Genomic DNA, 26,754 nt, shown 5'->3' with positions numbered 1-26,754 from the left:
CGATTTTTAACATAAAAATGATTGCAATTTTTATCAATAAGAATCTGCCTGTGATTTTTAGTTTGCAAACATTTTCATGTGACCTACACTAATACCATATTATGAAACAAATACAACACAAAAAATATTTTATTAAATTCAATCTGCAATTACATTGACTAACACCTTATATAGAGTTCGCAGTGAATATAAAAACAATGCATGACAAATGATCTAAAAACAATAAACTAATCTAAATTAAGTCTTAATAATCTCTATTAATGCAAAACCCAGATCTTTTAGAAATGAGTAGTGACGTACACTAGTGTGCTTCAATGCAAAACAAACTAGCTCTTGATAAGATGTACATCAAATTGGTGAGCACCTGCCAAAATTTCAAATTAATTGATTTACTAGTTAACAAGCAATGTTTAATGAGCATTTGCCAAATATGATAAAAAATTGAGTTCACAAAGTTAATTTATGCAATATGCAGCCTCATTCTAGTGCTGAATGAATTCACATGAGAGCTTGGATACACATTATCTTAGATGATTTTGCGTCTAGTCCGATTTGTCTCCCTTTTCAAAAATATCTTTTCCAATTCATTGAGAGGTCTTCTTGATCCATCTGGTAAACTAACGAACTTCACCCCACCACCTCTTCCACGTTTACCTTTTCGACCTAGTTCCTCAACTGTGAATTTCCATCCTTCATTAGGTCGTCTTCGACTGTATGGATGGCATTTGATCTTACCAGCAATCTGTACAGAAGTAATTAAATTTTTAGTTTGCATGCATATTTGCTCCAAATATATGTGAATGTTGACATTTCAAGAAGGATTAATAACAGTTCATATTCATTGAAATTCATTCTACAAAAATAAAGGTTACCAATCATTGTTAAGTGGAAGCTTGAAATACCTTTGCCTTGTTGTAATTCATGCGTTGCACAAATTCCTGATAAAGCATTTCATCTTCCTTCTGAGATATTTCCCACAACATTTCATCTGGATCTTTTGCAGTTCGATCCCAATTCTCAGGCATTACTTTGAAATCAGGATTGTTAGGAAGCTGTGCCACATGAAATTCACGATCTGCAAAATTTGCAAATCTGCACAGTACAGATCAACGTAAAAGATTTGTACACTAATAACAAAGCCAATTACACATTCCACTTTATGCATGAACTAAGTTACTATACATGAGGTGGAACTAAGTTACCATACATGGTCTCTACATGGTATAACATAGACAAACAAGCACACGTGAAATTAACATAATCACCAATAAAGTCCACACCGAAAAACCAATTTGTTATCTACTTACAGAATCTCTATGCAACATGCTTTTAATCTTCAAATCTAATTCCTGGACTGAAACGCTATGCATGATGCTTAAGTCATTTATAAACAATTCTAACTTATTAATGTCTTGGTGGTTTCATTCGTGCAAGCTTGCCTGAGTTTGAGGCAACGGGAGTATGCAGCAAAAGTTACCTAGTAGGGATTCCTAAAAACTGGCTATATGTCAGTATATGGATACAGCTGGTCATAGAAGCAGAAATCACCAAAATATCACAATTAATCAGAAATATTGGAAATTGCCAGGTTTGCCAATTTTTCCGCATCAAATCACGACTTTTTACAAAAGAGTTGACTCGCGATTTTTAATAAATTTTTGGCAATTAAATGTGTAAAAGTCGGGAAAAGCAGGGAGAAATCAAGGATAAATAGCCTGTAAAACCCACCTGCATGATTTATTCAATTTTTTTTCACAAAACCAGTTGAAACGGCATACCTATCTCCTAAAACCGTGAAGATCTTTGAAAAAATGCAGGTCTTTACTAGTTAAAATCACTTCTTTCATGCAAACCACAAGTCTGTAAAAATCGTATTTATCCCATTTGAGCAGTTTGCTCGCTTTCATGACAGTTTCAGCCAGTGATTCCCTGTCCCTTTGGCCAATTTAGAGATCTGTAGGGTTTTGTGCAGCCGAGGAGACTTTCATCAATTGTTTCCTGCGTATGATATATTATATTATATTATATTAATATATTATAATATATTATTATTGTATTAATATATTAATATAAAAATATATAATAATTATACAATTATTGTATTATAATTACATTATTATTGTAATATGATAATATTATTATATTATATTAAATTAAGATATTATAACTATATTATTATATAATAATATACCTTTTTTCTTAAATCCGAATTTTTCCCGATTTATACTTGGCTCTTCCCTAATACACAATCAACAAGAAAGGGATCCATAATCAGCTCATTAATCTTGGGTACCCAAAGTTTAACATAACAAAATGGCGACTATGGACTTTGGAACAAGATATCCTATAATATAAAGCAAATAGGTATGCTGTGCTTAGGTACACGACATGACTGACCTTGAAGAATTTTGTGCCGAAAGCTAGAAAAAACTCTGAAGTACAGCACGCTCCACCCAGAGAAACACTAGGATGGGTGACTTATCAAATAGTGGAGAAACATACAAATTTAAATCTTTGCTTTTATGCAAGTGGCATAACTATTGAAAAATAAACCCATGCAAGATTTTGAGGCTGTGCTTTTACAAGGATTATGACTTTGACCTCTAAGACAAGCTTACCTTCTCCATTCTTATCCAGAATTGCTGTCAATGGAACCATACGGGCACCTACCTCCTCCTTTAGACACGACAAACAGAAATAGTGAATCCTCTCTCTGTTAAAAGTATCTAATGCAGAGTGGCCCACCTCCCCCAACCTTATTAGCCCCGTACCAATATGGCCCAACTTATCCACATTGAAGCTTTTTGCTTCCCCTTCTCCTTCAACATCATTTGCTTACATGGCTGTAAAGTTGTAATACAATACATATCATGTCTCTCACTTCAAAACTCTGTTGTGATATGTAGGTATGCTTGTTGCTTCATCTACTTAAACTAATGGCCACATTGTCCAACTAGTATCTGAGTAGGCCCTACATCTCCATCAATGCCTTTACCACTTCCAAAAAACTTCATCTCTTTGAAATGTCCAGTCTAGAGTTGATGGGAGGATTGTAACAATATTATGCGTTGGTGGGAAATCTTCATGGGATGTTAGAGATTTAACCTTGAGTTACTCAGCTAGTATTTTCACAGTGATAACACAACATTATCCCCCATCCTCCGATGACTGCACTCAACATTTTTGAAGAGTACCGCTCCTTTGCTCGGCTCTTCAGCCGGAGAACGTTTTTTGGACCAGATGTTGATCCTCCTGCCGCCAACATTGCTCTGCATTTCGCGGGTGCCTTCTCTCAAAAGTTTCAGACCCGAAATCCTTGCTGGAATCCACCCACTGTCAACGTGGACCTCAAACGCATTCTGAAGCAGGGTGAGTTGCTCCTTAGTCAGCAGATCTCCTCTGCCAGTTTCACTCACGGGCCTATGCTTCCATCTCGGTTCCTCTCTGCACTCAGAAAGCTATGAAAGGACTCCTCCATCGTCATCAAGCCTGCCGACAAGAACCTGGGACTTGTCGTCCTCAACAAAACCTGGTACCAGTTCGAAGGATTACGGCTGCTCTCTGATCCAAATGTGTACTCCGCCGTCTCTGCCGTGCCTTGGAAAACAATTTGTCAGGAGCTGATCTCTGTCATTGAAAGGTTTGGTGCTATCTTGAAGGGTGTGAAAGATTTTCTTCTGAGCGTCCAAATCAATAAAGCACTTGCTTGTGCTTTTTATTTGCTCCCGAAAATTCATAAACCCATACTCACGGGGCTGCCAATTTGTTCTTATTCGGGCTGCCTGCTGGAACCCACCTCCAAAGCGCTGCACCACTTTCTTCTTCCGGTTCTGCTTGAGCAATCAAATCATTTGACAGACTCCATCAGCCTCGTGCGTGATCTTGAGCACTTTTGCCTGCCACGCAATTGCTTGCTCTTCACATTTGACATTGAGTCGCTGTATCCGAGCATCCCCATGAATGCTGGTCTTTCTGCTCTGAAAGCTATGGTAACAAAATAATTTGTCCTTCATGGTATTAATTTGCGGCTTGCTGAGATGATCTACCTCCTGGCCGAGCCAGTTCTTCAATACCATTTTTTAGAATTTGATGGCATCATTTATCAGCAGACCCGAGGAACCGCCATGGGAAGCAATTTTGCAGTTGTATATGCATGCCTTTTTCTGTGCCACTTGGAATTTTCTCTTTCCTCCACCGCGGACACTTCACCTCCTCTTTTATAAGAGGTTTATCGATGATGCTTTCAGAATTTGGACTGGCTCTATGCACTCTCTCCAGCAGTATCTTTCTGCCTACCAAAATGCCTTTCCCGAGATCAACATCAATCCATGCATCTCTTCCACTTCAGCGGTTATTCTTGACATAAATTTTTATAAAGGGCCGAACTTCTCCTCCACGGGCACTCTTTCTTCTCAATGGTATCAGAAGAAGCTTAATGCCTATCAATACATCTTGTATAAATCTTGGCATCCTTCACATCAGAAGAAAGCTTTTGTTATCAGCGAACTTCGCCGTTATTTATTGCAGGAATCTAAACCTTCCGGTTTTGTTCGTTTGAAAAGGCTCCTTTTTCACAGGCTCCGTGCCCGAGGCTACCCCAGAAGGTTTCTTTTACACTGCTTCAATAAGGTCTCTCTGAAGGACAAGTCGGCGCTTCTTCAGCGAGTTTTTGCTCCAAAAATAAGAAAGAGGGCCCCTCTTGTTTTCAAACTTGACTTTAGTCCTTCGACTAAAGCGATGAACTTGGGGGTTTCCCTAAACCCTGAACTTTTCCGGCTTTGCCAAAAAGTCCCCGCGCTTTGCCATATTCCTCATCCAAGGATCTGCTGGCGTAATCCACGAAAACTTGGCACCTTCCTAACGAGAAGTAGATTCTTCTCTCATAGACCTATTCTTCGTCATTACAATCATTAATATTAATCATTAATATTATTTAAATAATAATCATTAAGTAATCCTTAACTAGTTATTATTTTAATAACTATTTAAAAGATTATCTTTTAATGATTATTATTTAATAATTATTTAATGATTATTATTTAATCTTTAATTAAAAGATTATCTTTTTATAATTATTATGTAATGATTATTTAATCTTTAATTAATGATTATTTTTTATATTTGATTAAGTTGCCTTACTTTTTTGGCATTCTTTTGAAATTTTCAAAATTTTGTAATACTTCAGCTATTTGAGGAAAAATTTTGAGATAATGAATTTGTCTCCATTCTCTATAAATTCTCCTCCCTGGACATGTATTTTTCAAACTTGAGTTCAACTGATGAGGGGTGAATTCCCCGAAACTAGTTTTGAACAAACTCAATGAAATTTGTATGTTTTTCCCTTTAGCTATTTGTATACTTCTTTCTGGTTTTCTTCCTTCGCTGCCAGTGATTTTTTCAAAAAAATTTAACATCCTAAATTTTTTTAAAACCCTAAACCCTAAAACCCTAAAACCCTAAATGACAAACATAAATAGTGAATCCTCTCTCTGTTAAAAGTATCTAATGCAAAGTGGCCCACCTCCCCCAACCTTATTAGCCCCGTACCAATATGGCCCAACTTATCCACATTGAAGCTTTTTGCTTCCCCTTCTCCTTCAACATCATTTGCTTACATGGCTGTAAAGTTGTAATACAATACATATCATGTCTCTCACTTCAAAACTCTGTTGTGATATGTAGGTATGCTTGTTGCTTCATCTACTTAAACTAATGGCCACATTGTCCAACTAGTATCTGAGTAGGCCCTACATCTCCATCGATGCCTTTACCACTGCCAAAAAAACTTCATCTCTTTGAAATGTCCAATCTAGAGGTGATGGGAGGATTGTAACAATATTATGCGTTGGTGGGAAATCTTCATGGGATGTTAGAGATTTAACCTTGAGTTACTCAGCTAGTATTTTCACGGTGATAACACAACATTGACAACAGCGTATTCGATGTGAGATGTGCTAGCAAGTTCAACTTTATCTATTTGTTCCATATTCAAGATTTTTAGATATTAAAATAAAATATTGAGGGATAATTAAAATGAATTTGAAAAATAAAGTTAACAAAACTAAACGACCTATTTAAATATATTATTTGAATACTTAATATATAATGTATTCGACAAACCTAAACTATCTAGTATAATATAGTATTCGAAATAGGGAAATAATTTTATTTATTTATTTTTATTGTCTGCCTTGATGGTGAAATGGCAGGCACGCGAGACCAAAACAGTCTCGTCTCAGTAGACATACGCGCCGCAAAATGGCCCGTATACCTGTTGTGACGTTTTCACACATCGCCCCATTGCAAATGGGGACCCATGTTTTTTGCTCGTTTTGCTCGTTTTCGCTTTGCTTTTTCTAGGGTTTTGTTAGTTTGTTAGTTGTCTGGATTTAGGGTCAAGCCTTAGGGTTTTTAATTTTGTCTTTTCAGGCCAAAATCCAGTCGGTTTTGGGAGCTTTTTGAATTTCCTTTTCTAGAATGCAAATTTTGAATGAAATGAATTTGCCAGAATGGTCTAATTTTCAATTGGAATGTTGATGCAGAGCTTAAATTTGTCTAAGTGTTGAAGATGAAATGTGAATTTTTGTCCAATTGAATATTTTTGACCAAATTTTGACTTTTTTTATGTTTGATCCTGGGCATTGGAAATGATTTGTTTTCGCCTTGTGAAGTGATAAAATGTGTAAAATCATGATATTTTGGCCTGTAGGAGCAAAATCGCTCCTGTCCCTCAGTGAAGGACGGGAGCTCGTTTTCAAATATTTTACTATTCCTGCAGGGTCAAGATGAATTACGAATTGGAAGTGATGGAGAAAGGCGAGATCTTTCCATTGAATATAAATTGAAGACTTTCATGAGCACAGAAATGCCTCCAGGAGCAAAATCGCTCCTGTCCCTCAGTGAAGGACCGGAGCTACAAATCCAATATTGCTTTGTCCTTGCAGGATTTTAACGTCTTGACGATGTGAAAAGGTCCAAAGAGGTACATTTTATCAAATGAATATAACTTGAAGTGCTGTCGGGGAGATCACATGGATAAACAAGTCCGGCTTGAGTGAGGTCCTGATCCTGAAATTTGGCTAAGTCTGGAATGCCCTGATCCTGAATTTGACTAAGTCTGGAAACTGAAAAAACCTCCAAAAACTAGATTTTGCAATATAACTCCTGGAGGTCTGAAACCACTCTCAAACATCCTGAAAGTATATATGGAATATAACTTAAAGTATAAGAAAGAAGAAACATAGAAGGAAATGTCACTTATACTTAAATGTTATATTCCATTAAAATTGTCCTGATCGAGAGTGCGAAAAGTCAAATTTCGCTCGTGTCCTTCTCCAAGGGTCCAGAGCGAAATGCGCTCCTGTCCCTCTCCAAGGGACCAAGGCGAATCGCTCGTGTCCCTCACCAAGGGTCCAGAGCGAAAATGCTTAGTTGAGCCATTCCTGACCTTGTTTGGACGAATCGAGACATCAAAGGCATGGTGAAGGACGAAATGAGCATGATAGAACATCCAGACTTGATCAAAAACAATGAAATGATGAAGTTTTGCCTAGAGGGTCAATTTTGCTCCTGTCCCTCACTGAAGGACCAGAGCGAAGTTCTTCATAAGGTACGATCTGGGCAAAGATCAAGCAAATTTTATGTTCGAAGGCAAGAAAGGAGGTCAATCGAACCCGTTGAAGACAAATTGAAGATTATCAAACGTCAACAAAGGACCAAAATACTTAAGTTCGCTCCTGTCCCTCAGGAAGGGACCAGAGCAATTTTTGTTGTAGATGATTTTCTCGCCAAATTTCAACCGATCTCAAGGCATGAATGAATGAAAGGAGGCATTGCGAATCCGTTGAATATAATTTTCGAAGGTGATGAAGTGAAATGAGGCCCACAAGAGCAAAATCGCTCCTGTCCCTCTCCAAGGGACCAAGGCGAGGTACCTTGTAGCTCTCGTCCCTCTCCCAGGGACCAGAGCGATTTCCTTCATTAGACAGAATCCAGGCAAATGTCAAGACAAGTGTACGTTCAAAAGCAAGGAAGAACATGAGATGGACGCATTGAATACAAAATGAAGATTTTTTGGACGTCCACAAAGGTCCTAAATGTCTAGTTCGCTCCTGTCCCTCAGGAAGGGACCAGAGCGATTTTTGATATAATTGATTTTCTTGCAAAGTTACAAACAATGTCAAGGCATGAACGGATGGAGTGAAGAAAGACGAATCCGTTGAATATAGACTTGGAACCTGACAAAGTGAGATAAAGGCTACAAAAGGAGGATCGCTCCTGTCCCTCTCCAAGGGACCAGGGCGATACAATGGTGATGTTACTTCCTATGCAAGTTCAAGGTCGATCCAAGTCAAGACAAGGTGGCGAGGGACATTTCAAGGCGTCTTTAGCAAGCACAAACATTAAAAGGTCGTCACAATGATGAAATTCGCATCCTAGGACATAGATCGCTCCTGTCCCTCAGGAAGGGACCAGGGCGATATTACATCCAAAGGCACTCATTCACACATGCAAGTCAATCTAACTCAAAGGACCCAGCTAAAATGGCGATTTGGACGTAAGGATGAAGACCTTGGACGTAAAATTGCAAGAATCATGACCAAATTGATGGATCGCTCCTATCCCTCAGTCAGGGACCAGGGCGATGAGGTACGTATCCTCTCACTTTTTCATTTTGGCGCTTAAAACACTTTTTTTAAATTTATTTAAATGCTTGGAAAAAATCGATATTTAATTAAAAGCATTTAAATAGCGCATGGTATGTATTTATTAATTATTTTTGCCTTTGTAAAAAATCGAAATTTATTAATTAAAAATAAAGGCATTTAATAATTAATTATTAATTTAATAAAAATCAAAAGGGAGCGCTTGGTATTTTAGAGGTCGGCCTTGTTATTTAATTTAAAAATCATTTAAAAAATCGTTTCATATTATCAAGTCGGCCTAAGGGATGAAAAGGTGCAAGCGCTATATATGGAGGGTGAAAACAATCATTTTCACATAATCATTTCTTGCTTTCTACATGCGATCTTGAGGAGAAGGAAGGAAGTGCGAAGTATTTCAAGTATGGAGTGCGAATTTCAAACCAAAGGTGGCGCTAATATTATCTAGAGTGGTGCGATATTTTGGAGATTTCAGTGGAGCGATTTGTCAAGGGTGAACTTGGTGATCCATTTAGGACCACGTCAAAGGTGCAATTGAAGATCACGTTGAAATCCAAAGGGTGGCGAAATTGCTAACTTGAAGAGGAGATCACGTCCAAGACTTGAAGGGTGGCGAAGTTGATAAGAGGAACGTTCTTTTGAAGATCACATCAAGACTATCGAATTTCAATTTTGCCTGGGCGAATTTTATTCATTTTGCATTCTAGAGTTAGTTCTCTAGTGAGGTATGGCGATTTGGTTTTATTGTTTTGATTTTGAACGTTGATCGTCATTTCCTTAAATTTTGAATTTTGAAATTTTGAATTTCAATAAGCTCAGTTCTTTTTTAGGAAATGATTAATAAAGGACTTATCATTAAGTTTCCTAAAATTTGCTCTCTAATTTATGTTATGTATTGCAAAATCATGTTACTAATTTTGAAATGTTGTGTAGGCATCAAATGGAGGTCTCTTCAAGGAAAATCAAGGACGGTCTTCGCCAGGACGATCAAGCCAGGACATGGACGACCTTCTTTGGACTAACATCATCAAGGGCAATCCAGCGTTCCAAGGCGAGGTACATCATCTTCCTGCACATCAAGGACGCAAGGAGTTAGAACAAGGGCTCGTTGAAGAAGCAAAATAGATCCGGAGGAATTAATTAAAGCAAGCTTCTCAACAACATCAAGTTGAATATCTACCAAGTTCCAAGTGTCAAATGAGGTGGCGTCCTAGTCATCACTTCTCCAATCAGTGAAGTCCATCTCAGCATGTCTAGATTCAATGTACTTAACTCATGGAAGGTGGCACAAACTCCGATGTACCTACCCCGGCTATCCAATGGTCGATTTTTCTAAAAGGGACATGTGTCCAAGCAATACAATTTTATCATTGGTCAAACATTAAATGTTATGTAATGGTTGTAACAAACCCTAATTAGGGTTTTTCATTGTAAAATCTTGGCCATTGATCTTGAATTGATCTAAGCCATCAAATTGTATTGTGGGCACTATATAAGCCCAGGCATTTCATTTTGTAAAGGTTAATTTTTAGATGATTAGAGAGAGTTGTAAAGAGTTAGAATATAGTTGATAGAATAGCAATTAGAGTAGAATAGGAGGACAAGGCAAGAAATTGTTGCCATTGATTGTAAACAAACTCCATTTTCATTGAAGTAATGGTGAAATATGTCGTTTTTCTTGCAATTTGCATGGTTCCTTGTTGAGTCTTCAATCTTAGATGGTAGATGATTAGATGAATGGAGGAAATGTTATTGATTGATGGTGGAATTCGTACATCCATACTACTAGCAGTTTGTTGATTGCAGACTTGCCTTGCGTAGTCAACTGGATCATTCAGCCTAAGCTCAATTTCAAATTGTCGCCTCTTCATTGATATGCATCAACTTGGATGGTATCTATTCCTGCGGTGATGATTTGAACATCATAAAGCTTCCCTAGAAGATCGCACTAGCCTTGTGTAGATGTTCCATTGATGTCAAAACAAGACCTAGTTAGAGTTTCATCAAAAAATCAAGTCATTGCTCCTACATTCTTAGTATTAGGATTAGATCCTCTTTTCGCCCCCATCCTTTTTCCATTTTTTAATCTAAGTTAGTAAGAGCCTGTGTCCAGCAAAGCAGATCGGAAGTTCAATCATCACATGTAAGTCCCCTTGTGATCCCAGCAAATCACATCATACCACTGGAGCTTGTCCACACGTGGAGACCCCACTAAAAGAACCTTGGAGTCTACCTAACTGATCCTTTACGCGAATCTTCAGCAGTTAGAGACTATTTTCTCAAGAGAGGATAAGATGCCTTTAGGTATTTTATTCTGTGTATGATTGTGTACAAAATACACGTCAACAATACCCCACATACCCCACGTATCTCACATGTGCTTGCTAAAAGAACAAGCACAGACGTGCTGATACGCGGAGCGGTAGTATGAGAGGACATGGTTACATCATATGGGAGGAGTCTTCTTTGAGAGTAGTGCCCAGTTAACAATTTGATACTTTGAGTTATTTCAGTTTGTGGATATAAATTAGTATCAACTACTTTGATTGGGTGTTATTGGTTGTAAGACTAGAATGATCGATCTGATTACAGACTAGTTGATTGAATAGTTGATGTGAGTGCCACTCCAGTAAGTTGCAAGCTTAGCTTGGAGCTTTATTTGAAACTTCTTTTAGTTTCTTAGATTCTTACTGCAGTTGCCTACTTAAAGGTCACATATTCTAATTTTAATTATTGTGCATATAGTCTCTTTTCTAAAATGTCATTCCAGTGCAGTGTATTTTTTCAAAACTAATCAGAGGACCATTGTGCTCAGGCCAGGGAATGGAATACAATAATGCAATTGAAATGGGATTGAAAACTCAAATTATATTCATTCAAAAAATGAATTTGGGAAGTAAATATTAAATCAACAGAACATGACCATTCAATTCATCTCCAAGATGACTCTTTAGTTCATCTCCTGAATTACTTTTTAAATTCTACAGAAGACATATATTTCTGAGCATTACATAAAACATTATAATTACATACAATAATTTACTATAACTTAGGATTACCTACATAATGTTACATCCCCCATTAATTTGCAGGGGGGATAGTGAGACCAAGCATTACATAAACTATAATAATTACATACAATAATTTACTATAACCTAGGATTACATACATAATGTTACATCCCCCATTAATTTGCAAGGGGGCATAGCGAGACCAAGGATACCTACAAATTTTTCAAATTCCTCTCTTCAAAAGCACCTTTCTCAAGATATCAGTTGGTTGCTCTATAGTTGAACAATATATCAATTTGACACTAAATTCTTTCACATTGTGTCAAATGAAATGAAAATCTGTTTTGATGTGCTTGGTTTAGTTGTGAAATACTAGATTTCTTGCCATTTTGATTACAGACATGTTATCAAACATGAGTGATGTCGATAAAACCCAATTTTCCTACAAATCTTCAAGAATCCTTGTGACTCTGTGAGCAACAATTTACATAGTTCCCGTTAATGGGGCCTGGAAAGATAATCTTCCAACCAACCCCAGAGAGGGAGTTCAATGGGCTACCCCTGAGAGTGGGTGGAAATGAATTTTGATGGATCTTCTAAAGGAAATCCGGGGCCAAGGAGAATTGGATGTGTGGCCCAAGACCAATTTGGTAAAATCCTTGCAGAATGAGCAAAATATATTAGAGACAACCAATAATATTGCAGAATTCAGAGAGGCATTGTTCAGGTTGCAGATGGGGATGGATTTGAAGGCAAAGCAGATTCATTTGCAGAACTATAGACCTAATTGGCAACTAGCTCATTGGTTAAGACCGATCAAAAAAGCAATAGTGAGCTTTGGAGAGGTGAGAATTTTGCATGCCTATAGGGAGGGGAATGATATGGCAAACAGACTGGCCAAACTGGCAGCAGAGGAGGGAGAAGGAAATCACACTCAGGACTGAGGCATAATAATAATTACCAATCATGCTTCATAGATGCAAAATCACCTAAGATACAACGCCACACTTCCCCCGGAGAATAATCATGTAGGAGAGAGGTAGATTTTTGAGCATGACATATGGTGAGGGGGGACAGAGGGCATCGGAAGAACAGAAGTCACTAAGTGAATGCTTGAATGGACATCATCATCAAATCGAGGCATGAGGAGGGCAAATAAGGAAACAAGTCACCCGAATTAGGGGATAAAGAATAGAGAATGATGGAACGACCTAGGTGTGTGATACCATGTTTTAAATTGGTGACAGACTGGCAAAAATCATTAACTGGTCATTAATAGAGGCATGTGAAAGGATAGATCACGATCAACGGAATCATATGAGATTGATCCAACGGTGTCCAACCGGTATGTTATTAATTAACTGCGCCTAGAAATCATGATGACACCAGAAGGCAGGCAGGTAGATAAAACCTTGGGCAGTGATGCATGACTCATTTGGAAATTGCCACTTTGAGCCGAAAACTCAGTTGGAGATGGACACACCGCTTCTGCTCGAGTCAACTAAGAGGCAAATGTCATTTAGTGGGGAAGTTTCAGAAAAGAGGTTGGCGACCATTTTATCTGTGGGGCATCCGCTGGTTCATCATATGGTCAGGGTGGTGTTAGGGCCAAAATTTCTCAAGGCCTATTATCAGCACAGGGTAAATACTTATATCACGACAATGTTCCACGCAATGTTGTTGTATATGGGGGTGCCAAAGGCCAGAGCCAAGAAGATGTGCCAAATGCTCTTCAAACACACCTTCCTGGGAGAAATTGATGCCGCCTTGGACAATGTACAGGGCAATTTACTGGTTTCTCTACCACAAAATTAGTACATGTCAAAGGGACAAGGAGGGGAAGTGAAGAATAATCCAGTTGTGCAAACACTGGAACCGGAAATGCTGCAAAGCCGGTGGAATAAAACTGAGCAGAGCATAACCTTTCTGCAACGTTTGGTTGGGTGGGTGAAGGAATATATGAGCAATGAAGGCTTGCTTGAGGTAAATGAAGACGAGGTTGGCGACCTGAACCTGGAACTCTTGGCACATGGTGAGGAATGGCGGGAGAACGATGACAGGGACATAGAAGAAATGGCGACAAGTTCTGCTCATGATGCCTGCGGCTCAAAATGTCTGGTGGTGGCAAAGGATCTAGCAATCAAAAAGATAAGGATGGAGGAGGAGGACTAGCATTGGGCTGTGAAGTTTTTCTGGTTTCATTTCTCACCTTTATGCCATTTCTATTATGCAAGAATGTATAGGATGTATTCTATCACCATTTTGTCTAAGGTGACAATATAGTGTTGATGATTGTAGCTGAGGTCGGATCCTTCTAAGGCCAACTCACAAATATGCTAGTAGTCTACGACTTAGCATATTTAATATATGCGATCCTTGTTTGGGCTGACCTTATGAAGAGGTGCTTCATTAAATGTAAATATAAAATATAAATCATATTTACTTATTTGTATAGGGCCGAATTGTGAAAGTCTGCCACCCTATGTAAAGTTGCCTTAATTAAAAGGAGGCCGACCCTTGGTGAAAGGGCGCCTACCTTGTTGTATAAATAAAGGATGATTCTCTCCTCATAATATATTGAACACAAGCAAGGATATTTAGCAGCAAGGCAAGAAGATCATGTTAGAGCAGATCGTGGATTATCTACAGCAAGTCGACTTTGTGCAAGAGGCAAATTTATCTATTGTGCTTCAAGAAGTGAAGTGATCCTCATAGGCCTTTGTTCTTGGCCATTGTAACAGCTTTATTGCTATTCATATTTGACATATAAAGGAGACATTCATTGCTGGGTTTTTCTCCCTCAAGTTGGAGGGTTTTCCCAGGATAATCTGATGTGTTCATTGTCTTACATGTTTTTCTGATTGCGCTTAATTTTGATCATAAATAAATCAACATGGTGATTATCTAGAACAAGTTGACTTTGTGCAAGAGGCATATTTATTGTGCTTCAAGGAGTGAAGCAATCCTTATAGGCCTTTGTTCTTGGCCATTGTAACAGCATTATTGCTATTCATATTTGATATATAAAGGAGATATTCATTGCTGGGTTTTTCTCCCTCAAGTTGGAGGGTTTTCCCAGGATAATCTGATGTGTTCATTGTCTTATGTGTTTTTCTGATTGCTCTTAATTTTGATCATAAAAAAATCAACATGGTATTAGAGTGGATACAATCCTGAGCCTCTGCATTGGTTGTTGGCAAGAAAGTGTCAACAACTTGGTTGATTCGCTTGCTTAAACGCATTAGGCGACTCTTAGGAAAGACAACTCTAGATATTAATCTAGGCGGCTCTTTATGAGATGGCAGTTGTCTTGTTATGAAATCTGAGAGGTGTCGAATTCCATATTTGGAGGAGCGACGGCTCTAGAATTGTGCTAGTGGCTTAAAACTTTAAAGTTTGGACATTTATAGATCACACCTCTACTCTTGGCAATGATTGAAGAGGCGTGATTAGTGGGAGCGACGGAGATGCATTGGCATCACACATCTGAATATTGGTGCGATACTATTCAGAACAACCCATGGTGAATACATCAGAATGTTAGTGCGCATGTATTGACTCCAGCGCCAACATTTGTATAATCAATCACCTTATCCATAAGCCGAGACAAAGCAATAACCACAGAAGAATAGTTGAAGACCATTCAACTCATATTCTTGATCGAGTTGAGGACAAGCGATAACTGGAAAACATTGCATATTAGTTGTTGAAGGCATCGCACCATTATTACTGGCGATCAACATTTGCTCTCTCACATGTCTCTTCTAGAGAGGAATTCGAGAAGGCACCTGCCTTCTACAGAAGCGGATTATTGGACTCAAGGTCAAGCGATTGGTTAGAGTTGGATCATCCCGTGGCATAGAGGCGAATTCAAGATCGGGCTGGGTTGGATAGATGCGAGGCGCGTGCCTCTGCCTTGATTTCATTATTTGTCTTTGTAGAGTGTCAACTGTGATTTTGATAGAGCTTTGCCTCGAGATAAATCCACAATTTATTACATTCACTCATGTTGCTATAGAATCAGACAAGTACATTTGTGTATGGGAAACTGCTCCTGCGAACAGTGTTGTGATCATTGACACAAATAATCATGTGCCTGTGATGAGGAGACCTATTACATCAGATTCAGCTCTAATGCATCCCACAATAGAATTGCTCATCCAAACTGAAGAGTTGTTGGAGAAGGAATTGGGAGAGGATGCTCAGTTCAGGACACAATTTGGAACACGATGGACTAGACCTCAATCCAGTACTTTGACTAAGAATCTGCAAGATAAATCGAATAGGTTTGCTTCAAATCTTAAACAGGCAATTGAAAGCGAAGGAAGGATTGAGCATGCAATAAGAAATAACTATCCTTTGATGAGTATTCTCAACTACAAACCTATTCAAAATAGAGTGATTTGGGATAAGGTCAATAAGGACAGTCCTAAACTCTCAGCAGGACCAGAGATTTGGAGCAGCAGTGGAGCAGGACTGATTCGCCCGTCATTGGAGTCATTGGAGACAATTCAGACCTGAGTGCATGCTTGGAGCGGATTTCCATTGCGTTTTCAGGAAAAGTAAAATGGCTGCAACAGAATCAATAAAGAGATAAGTATTTCATAATGTTCATGAATTTCATATGTAGTCATTAATTCATACAATTACATTGGATTAGAGAATCATGCATGCTTCTAGCATTGGTATTTCTCTTTGGGATAGTTTAGTTCTATAAATTGTTAGTAATCTCTCTAAATGCTTCTAGGACGGATCAAGAAGCATAAGGATGATGAGAGATTGCATAGCTTGACACATCCAATGAGGAAGTCACGTAGGCTGAAGAATGGAGACACAGCTTGCTACCATAGGACTAAGTTGGTGGCACATAACTGGAGACATCTCTCGAAGAGGAAGAGCCTATTTGTTTCTTCAAAGAGGAGAAATTAACATTCAGAGGGAGTCTGACAAACCATCTGAGGTAACCTTGGACAAGGAGGTTAGAAGGTTGATGCAAGAACTTGGAGCTTCAGAGGGAGCCACATCATCATGAGGATTTGTTAATGCATTCTTCTCTGTGAGAGAGAAGTTTGAGGTGCAAGCCCTTGTTAATGCATTCTTCTCCGTGAGAGAAAAGTTTGAGGTGCAAGCCCTTGCTAATGCATCTTTCTTTGTGATAGAGAAATTTGAGGTGAAAGCCCTTGTTCCACCCTCTGGGAGTAGCCATGGTGGACATCATGTTGAGAGACTCCATGACAACATCACTTGTGTTTGTTCACCCTTTGGGAGTAGCCATGATGACCATCATGATGAGATGACGACATCACATTGAGTGACTCCGTGATGGGCACTTGTGTTCATATGCATTTCCATACATGGGAGTAGCCATGATAGATGTCATCACATTGAGTACCACCGTGATAAATCTTGTTCCACCCTCTGGGAGTAGCCATGGTAGATGTCATTTCATAACACATATATCGAGAAGGATTCCTCCCTAGCTAAGAGGGAGTGTTGATGATTGTAGCTGAGGTCGGATCCTTCCAAGGCCGACACACAAATATGCTAGTAGTCTACGACTTAGCATATTTAATATATGCGATCCTTGTTTGGGCCGACCTTATGAAGAGGTGCTTCATTAAATGTAAATATAAAATATAAATCATATTTACTTATTTGTATAGGGCCTCGTGAAAGTCTGCCACCCTATGTAAAGTTGCCTTGATTAAAAGGAGGCCGACCCTTGGTGAAAGGGCACCTACCTTGTATAAATAGAGGATGATTCTCTCCTCATAATATATTGAACACAAGCAAGGATGATTTGCAGAAAGGCAAGCAGATCATGTTAAGAGCAGATCGTGGATTATCTACAACAAGTCAACTTTGTGCAAGAGGCAAATTTATTTATTGTGCTTCAAGGAGTGAAGTGATCCTTATAGGCCTTTGTTCTTGGCCATTGTAACAGCATTATTGCTATTCATATTTGATATATAAAGGAGACATTCATTGTTGGGTTTTTCTGTAATGTCCCCTCTTTGAAATATAATTTAATAATAAATAATAATAATAAAATTGAAATACAAAAGAATAAACATAAAAATTAAATTGAATTAAATATCAATACACTTATTTAATACTGATTAATCATCCATTTATTTCTATCAGCAATCAATTATTGAATAATGAATAACCATTTATCTCTATTATAATAAATTATTAAATACCATTTATCTCCATAATAATAAATTATATTATAAAATATTGATTGGCAATCAATATTTATTACTATTAAGTAACTATTAAATATACACGTAGTGACAGACATGTCAGATTTGTCTGCCTTTGCATACATGTGTAAAAGAACCCATAATTAACAAAGTTACCCCGAGTTTCCGGGACTGGGACGGCAGGGGACGGCGGGACGCGTTTCCGGGACAGCAATTTTTTTTGCCAAATTTGGGGACGGCGAGGGACGGCAAAGGGGACGGCTATATAAAATATAGGAAAAATTTAAAATATATAGGAAAATTTCAAAATTCTAAATGTTCATATGAAAACATGGATAAAGCATGCATACATACATTATATTCATATGAAAACAATAAAACATGGATATAGCATGTGTATGATACTATGAAAAGTTGAAAACATTTTAGAATGTAAATTCTGAACATACAACATTGTTAATACTCAATAGACAATATGCAATTATGCATTCATAAATCAGAATTTCAATTCATTCACATTGTCAATATGCATATCAATAGACTCGGAGGTTAAATTTTCCCTACTTCTATCGATGCGGTTTCCCCCCATATTTTTCAATGGTTTGGGGGCAATGCCCCCAAGGTGGGGTCAAGGGGCATCGCCCCTTGCGCGCTCCCTTGACCCCGCAAGGGAGCACGCAAGTAGACTCAACAATTTGAATTAATAAGGGGCCTATATTAGAAAATTTAAATAAAAAATTGAAAATACAACTTTTTTAATTTTTTTAATATTTTTTAAGGGCCTTAGAATGGGGGACGTCTGGCCGTCCCCGGGACGGATTGGGGACGTCCCAGCCGTCCCCGGGACGTACGGACGTCCCCCCGTTTCAGGGACGTCCCCTCAAAAAACAAGGCAATTTGGGGACGGGGGGAAACATCCCCTGGCCGTCCCCAAGTCCTCGAAACGTCCCCGGGACGGGGACGAGGGTTTTCAAGTCGGGGACGCGTCCCCAGGTAACTCTGATAATTAATACATACGTTAATACAAACCAACAAAGTATTTAGTTAGGTAATCGCTACATTTGCAAAGGGGGTGTCCGTTGGAAAGAGACACAACTTTCCAACGAACCATGAGATATATAAGCAAAGCGCTTTGAGCATTATTGGGGGGATATAGGGAAGAAAAAGGAGACTGTCACAGAAGACAGTATCGGGCCCCACACTTCCACTTCAGCATATACTGCCAAAGGAAACCGGGAATATTAACGGGCAGCTTGAGTTTGATTACACCACGCACAGGTAAGACAATGTTCTCTAACCATCGTATGGTCACATAAGACCACTGGCAGATATTAATATATTATACAGGCACAACAACTGTTGCCAACAATACTAGGTAGAGACTTAGAAGTTTATATCAGTGATGGCATGGTCCTGTAGGATATTTATATAATCTACTTGCAATCAATTTAATTCTGTCTGAGTACACATACTGTTAGTTGTGCAATACTGAAAATAATTATACAATTTGATTACAAGAATTATACATGTAAATTTAGTCTGAATTTCTGATAGAGTTGTTAGGCTATTAAGTTTATCTCTATCTTGGGGAGAGCATTGGAGATAGTTAACAGTGGCCACGAGGGGCTGCCATGTGGTCAGAGACCCATGGAGTAAAGAGGCCCGTTACAATTTCCCTGCCAGTCTGCCCAAGACAGAGGTGAAGTCTGAGCGTTTGAGGGTATTAAGGACTAAGTAGGAAGCATAGGGGAACTACCCATCTAACAAGGGGGTTAGGAGTAACCAGCCCTTGGATTTGGTAGGCAAGCAGCCCTTGCTCTCCCATCTAGTCCAAGATACTTTCTTCTGTCTGCATGTTAGTATTATTAAATTAGGCTAACCCTTAATATGTATATGCTGTAGGAATTGTGTGTGCCATTCTTGTGATTACAGGGTTATCCATAATCAGGTTATCAGCTACTGGTTAAGGTATGATCTCACTTATGTTATGAGTTTCCTTTATTGTAAATCATGCATGATAAATAATTAATGTGGACAATGATTAATATGTGGTTATATTCTTAGATGTAATTAGAATGTTCCCCTTAAAATAAAATTGGTAGACACTATAACCAAATTGAATAGGATTATTACTGTGTATAAGGCACAGTTTTGGTAGGGGCCATTACATTTCTCCCTAAAGTTGGAGGGTTTTCCTAGGATAATCTGATGTGTTCATTGTCTTATGTGTTTTTCTGATTGCTCTTAATTTTGACAATAAAAAAATCAACATATAGTATAGGTTGGAATATGTCTCCAATTTTGGATAATGCAGACCAATGGTAGGATATGGATAGAATCTGTAATTACCAGCACTCAAGATGGTCCAGCTGAAATATAGGAAGGGATAAGTTTTTATAGGCTTAGCAGCATCCACCATTTTGTGATCCATGGTGGAATTTTGTCTATTTTGGGACTGGGTTGGGACATAACAGTTAATGCTACTGGCAATCAATTAGATGTAAAAGGCTTTTTTTGATATCAATATAATGGGTGCTGCCCCTTAGCAGCCATTTAATTACCAAAAAAAAAAACAATATTTCCCTAGTTGCCATATAAGCTGCCACATATTCAGCTTGTGCTAAAGAAAGAGCTAGCATCAATTGTTTCTTTGACTTCCACATGATGACCATTGATCCTAAATTCATCATGAAACTTGAAGTAGATTACTCATCTTCAAAATCTCCTGCATACTTTGAATCTGGATATCCAAATACTTTGAAATCTCCCATCTAAGTATTTTAGCCTAGAATTTGAGGTTCCCTTGAGATATCAAAGAGCCCTATTAGGTACCATTGAATGACTTTCTCTCGATTGTTGCATGAATCTAGAGCAAACATCAACAGCTAAAGAAATGTGTGGTCTATTGTGGTTACATAGATCAGACTTCTTGTATTGTCCCCACTTTGAAATAGAATTTAATAATAGATAATAATAATAAAATTAAAATATGTCCAAGGGGTTGAGCTTAACTGTTTAAAACACTGGGTTCTCACTGTGGAGACCTAAGTTCAATTCCCAATAGGGACATCTGAAGTGGAATTCTAAGCTGTGACTCTTGGCCTTCCATAGGATGGGGAAGGTCTTGGGGTCAATCTAATCAAACATAATAATAATAATAATTCAAAGATATGTAATGGGGATGGGGGCCCCTACTGTGTCCCCACTGGTTCATAGCTCCAGTCAAAAGCTATTCAGGCTTCGGCCAATTACCGATCAAAAAAAAAAAAAATTAAAATAATAAAAATTAAATTAAAATATAAAAAAATATAATTAAATATAAATAAAATCTAAGTAAGTTAATGAATGGTCAAAAGACATAAAATGAAAAGTTGTGACTCCCTGAAACATGAGATATAAAAGGGAGAAGAGGACCTCATTCGAGGGGGGACAATTTGGGGAATCAAAGTGCAGATCTGATTTAAATAAGAAATGCAGATCTGATTGTGAAAGGTTGTGTCCCTTTCAAAGGGCGAAAATAATGAAGAGTTGCACTCTTTCAAAGGGTGCTAATGGTGAAAGGGTGTGTCTCTTGCCAAAGGGCATACATGATGAAGAGGTGTGACCTCTCCCTCACATGGAGAGATATAAAGTAAAGGAATCAAAAGCATCCAATATCATCACCATTGATCAGATCAGAACTGTTATTAAGTTACAGGCAGTAACATTCTTGTTCTTGGTGGTATGAATGGGGATGTGCTTAATATATGAAGTCCGATAATGTTCTTATGCAGAATTTAATAGTAATATTAATATATAGGCTGCAATATGTATGACAGTCATACTTTATTTCATATGCAATGTGCATTCATAAGACATGAAAGATTATTATATTATTGGCCTAGTCTTAATTCATCTACTAAGTCCTACGATGTGATGTTCCCATCTAAAACAATCGAAACATGATAATGCCGCTCTAAATAGAATTTAATAATAAATAATAATACAATTAAAATATAAAATATTATATATATATATATATAACCGAATAAATGAATAGAATGAACTAAATAAAATCTTAATAATAATAATAAACAAGATTTAATTAATATATACCTTATTCGCATGACAGTGAAGACTTATCATACCTGAAGGTAATTCATATTGGCTACATCCTATCTCTATTAAGCCATTAGCAAACACATAATTAGTGGCAGACCAGATCTGACCCATGTCACATCTGTCTGCCTTTGCAACCACTAATTATTAATACATGCATTAAAAGAAAGACAACTGTTTGTATCAAGGGAAGATGGCTAATCTTATAGCAAGCCACGAATATCAAACTAGATGACATTGTAACGGATGCTACAACATTATATCGACAATATTGGTTAGTATTGAAGAGTGCGACTGAGATAATAACTAACGGTGACTGAACAAGGAAGATGACTAATAATTAAGCATATATAACCATTAGTTACAGAAATGATGAAAGGATACGATCAAGGAAAAGATTTATCTCTTAACATCTCAGGGGGTGTAACCCTTCAACATGCCAAAGTATATATGGGACGTATATTTTCCAGCAAAGGGGAGGATTTATCTACGGGTTTCATACAGCAGCGCTCACAAAAGCCTTCGCACAACCAAGTATATTAATCAGAACATAATATGTTGGCATCGAATTGGATGACTGTTCTATTGATTCATAACAAATTGCTTAGGCAATCAAGTGAGGGTGGTAATTCCACAATTCAACATAACCATCGACGTGTGTTAAGAAGGAACAAACAAATGAAAAATGGTGTCCACATCATCGCAGGAATATGAAGATTAAAATCAGATACAGTGTCAATCAAAGCATAGCTTCCCTTTCCTCCGTTGCATGATTATAAAGACATCTTCCAGGCACAGCAATCTTACTTGTGAGAAATCAAAAGTTATGCCTTGTATCGATTTCAAATAGCTGAAGTACAACCCTCATAGTATGTTCGGCATATATGTCTATCAGCCTTATTGTATATTAGAATCTACATTAGATTGTAAGAACTGACTTCTTTCGGGATTAGCATATTACATCAAAGGAAGGAAGAAATATAAAAGATTTGGATCAAGGATGGGAACTAATGTGACCTCCAATACATGTAAAACAATGATTAAATATGCAGCAAAATGAGGGCTTTTACTAAAGAGAAAAGACAGCGATCATTGTCTATGAAATAAGCTGTGACTAATTTAAATAAGAAGACAGCAAGGGTTAGATAAGCAGGCAGTGATTTCATCAGAAATAATAATTATTCAACAAGGTAACAAGTTTATGACAGCGGTAAGGAAAAGAGGAATGCAGCGATCTGTTTTATGTACAACTCAATTAAAGTTCTATTAATGCAAGCCAATAAAAGGAAGGGTGCGATCCATGGCTAAGAAATTATAGTTAAATGTGTTTTGTCTATGAGATACATTTGTTCTCTAAAGGTGCATTCATAAGGCAGCAGTTGTATTTTGTTAAATAAGAAATCAACAAATACAATCTCAGTTCATAAGGAAAAGACACAACTATTGATTATTGAGATATCACAACTTTGCTATGGAAAGATACATGGAAGATATAATATATGAAGGGAATGTGAGTAGATGGATAAATAAGAATATATGAAGATTTATAAGAAGTTTTATAGCAGATTTGCAGAGAGATAGTAATCAGTTTGATGGAAGACTTATGATCAACAAAAATCTATTTACAAGTCAGAGGAAGTTATCAAGATAAGTTTTACCCTTTGAGCTATTCTTAGAATTTTAAATTAAATATTATAATGAAATGTCTCTACACACGATAAAATTATATATATATTAATGTATTACAACTCTCCTATTAGTTGAAATTATTGTCTCAGGCCTAAATGACAACAAATCCCAAAAGGGGACATTATATACGAGGGGATAGGTTGGTGTGTGTAGGGAAAGGTGAGTAAACCCATCGCAAGTGATGGTGAGCCCAAGATGGGTAGGGACGTAATCCTGGGCCTTGAGGGAGCTTCTTTGTAGTTGGTGTCAGCGCCCTATGACAGTAAATCCACATCCCTCATTAGGATTAGGAATGAAGCTAAGATAGGACTTAATATAATGAATGTTGAATGTGTTATGAATACTAATTCATGTAATAGTTTAAGAAATATGAATTGAAGCATAATAATGTATAGTAATGTGCGTTAATTCATTGGGAAACAGGCAGCCTCCTAGTAGGGGACATTACACTTCTGCTGAGTTGTCTGTACTTTATGGAGATTCCAAACCATATGTTCCCACCCTTTCCCCCTCTCCCCACTTTAATGTTTGGAATCCCCATATCATTCTCCATGAAAACATCAAATTTTGCAAATTTCTCAAGTCAACTCAATTGTTGGTCAACGTTGGGTGTGTCCTAGACTCCTATGTGGTTTCACATAAAACATCTCTTGCTATGAGAAATTCCTTGTTTTTCTAATCAAACAGTCTGTAGGCCTTTGAGGATTCTGAATATCCTAAAGCATGCATTTATCCATCTTGTGGTCCAACTTGTCCATTTTCTCTTTGTGAATCAATGCATTGAAGGCAAATCCGAAAATCTAAAAAATGTTACATTAATGGAAAATGACCACACCAATTTTCATATGAAGCCTTCATTTGAAGATCTAACAAAGATGACACCCATTAGAGAGAATTTTTTTTATTTACTTCTAACCAGAAATGTAGTTTTACTCCTTTGAAATACAATAGCATCCAAACCATATTCATCACAGTTTTATTCATCCTCTCAACAACTCCATTTTGTTAAGTGTAAGGGACTATGAGATGATGTTTAATTTCGTTTTTTTAAGATAGTCTCCAAACACCTTTGACATGAATTCACCACCATGATCAGTCCTTAGTGTGTCATTATGGGATTGTGCATTGTTTTCAACCATTGCAAATTTTTTGAAGAGTTTTTAAAGCTTATGAATTTCGCTTCACAAGTACTTATTAACAATAGTAATAGGAACTAGTAGTGGACCGCACAAATTAGATTGGATCAACAACAATTGTCTTTTACCTCTCTAGTTTAATTTTTGAAATGTTCTCTTTGTTATTTAGCCAAGATGCATGCTTCACAATTTTTTAGTTGTTTTGGGCAAAGCTGGCAAACCTACAACACCATTCTTTTGCATTGTTCAAATGTTGTCATAATTGGTATGCCCAAATCTTCGATGCCACAAAAGGCTTGTTGTCGTTCCTCCTTCAACGAGGTTAACAAAGTTTCTTGAAATTAAAGGCTCCCTTTGAATTTCACAAAGTTTCATTCCTCAAATCCAATAAAAATAAATTGCATTCACATTTTCTTTTGATTATTAATTTATTACCTCTTCATCATTTGGCAACATGAAGTTGCCTTCTTTTTGAATGAGCACCAGGGACAGGAAGTTTTTCTCAGTTTGAGTCAAATTGTCCCCTTTCTTTCAAGTTACAATCTTGTTCTATCTGCCAAATATACTGGACCACATCTTTCCTCATAAAACTCCTCAAAAGAGCCCCTTTGGAAAGTCATGTGTCATGTGGCACTAGCATCTAGGACCCAAGCATCATACCAGGTTGACATCATCTATTATGGGAAGCACAGATTCACTTGCAAACTGAGCCAAGTCTGACTCTGGAAAAAAAATTCTATCCCTTATTTGCCTCCATTTGTTTCCAAAACATGACATACTAAAGATGGCCTTCAAAAATTAATTTTTCCTTGCTAATTGAATTTTTTGTTTTTAACCACCACAAAAATTCCCCCATTTTAGATAAAAGTAGTTTTAAATATAACACAATCCTATAAAAAACTCTCCATATATTTCAGCTTTGGGAAACCAAATAAACTCTAGGGGATAACATTCTGACCTAGGTAATAAGAATATGTTAGGGGAATTTAAATACATTCTTATCCTAGAATCAATGTTTTTAGCATATATAGACTTTAATTTATTAAAGAACTTTGACATCTCAGAATCCAAGCTACCAAATATTTCACAAAATTCTTAAAAGTGTTTAGGATGAAAGGTTAAACTATTAACTAAACCTGATCTACAAAATTTAAGCAAATTTTTTTTGAGATGGTCAAGCCACTAAAACTTAACAATTCTTTTGATCTATATGTTCATTGTCCATGCATTGTTTAGATGAAGGAAAATAGAAGCTTCTTTTAGACTATACTCCTTAAGAAGTGTTTCATCATAATCAATAATCCTATAAACCCAACAATCGTGAATTAAGCTTCTGAGTTCTTTGAGAGAAATGTTCAAATATCCACTGTCAATTATTAGTTCAAGAATGTGAATAGATAGAATAGATTCTTTGTTTTTTATTTGTTATAATGACGGCAGAAAGTTCCCTTGTCAATGAGGTAATAGGTTGTTTTCACTTTTAGCCCATTCTATTTGGAAATCATAGCTTTGGAACTTGAAGTACCATGTTGCTACTCTCTCTCGTGCCAAATCCTTGTTAGGCTTTCTCTTTAACAAATCTCTCGTGGATTGGCTATTTGTTCTGATAGTCAAGGGCTTTGATTTAAGAAAAATTTTGAACTTCTTCATGCCTCTTTTGACTGCTAATAGCTTCTTTTTATATATGTGGTACCTTCATTATGTTTCTATGAATATTCTTGATTGGCATCCACATCTTTCCTTCTTGCCATCCAAAAGTTCCCATGTCAAGATAGCTAACCAAGTGTTGTCAGATGCCTCAGCATATAAAATCAAAGGAATACCTTCCTGTGGCATTTGGAGGATAGGAAGATTTAAACTTTTTTATTTTATTTGGTGAACTGCTTCACTAGCTTCTTCATCCCAACCTTCACTTCTAGCTTTTAGCACCCTTTGAATTTTTTATCTAGTA

At 37.3% G+C, this 26,754-nt stretch overlaps 1 protein-coding gene across 1 annotated transcript in view; it reads right to left on the bottom strand.

Annotated features, from left to right (window-relative positions):
• Positions 1-344: 344 nt before the first annotated feature.
• The window catches only part of LOC131071980 (protein GAMETE CELL DEFECTIVE 1, mitochondrial), a 35,691-nt gene continuing 9,281 nt past the window's right edge, over positions 345-26,754 (bottom strand). The window contains exons 2-3 of the mRNA XM_058007978.2: positions 903-1,092; positions 345-742 (exon numbers count right to left, since the gene is read on the bottom strand). Of these exons, the coding sequence (XP_057863961.1) occupies positions 527-742; positions 903-1,092 (406 nt within the window). The 3' untranslated portion in view covers positions 345-526. The remainder of the gene's footprint in view (positions 743-902; positions 1,093-26,754) is intronic.

This window comes from Cryptomeria japonica, chromosome 1 (genome assembly GCF_030272615.1).
Source record: "Cryptomeria japonica chromosome 1, Sugi_1.0, whole genome shotgun sequence".
Classification (NCBI taxonomy): domain Eukaryota; kingdom Viridiplantae; phylum Streptophyta; class Pinopsida; order Cupressales; family Cupressaceae; genus Cryptomeria; species Cryptomeria japonica.
This window is presented reverse-complemented; position numbering and strand designations above follow the sequence as displayed.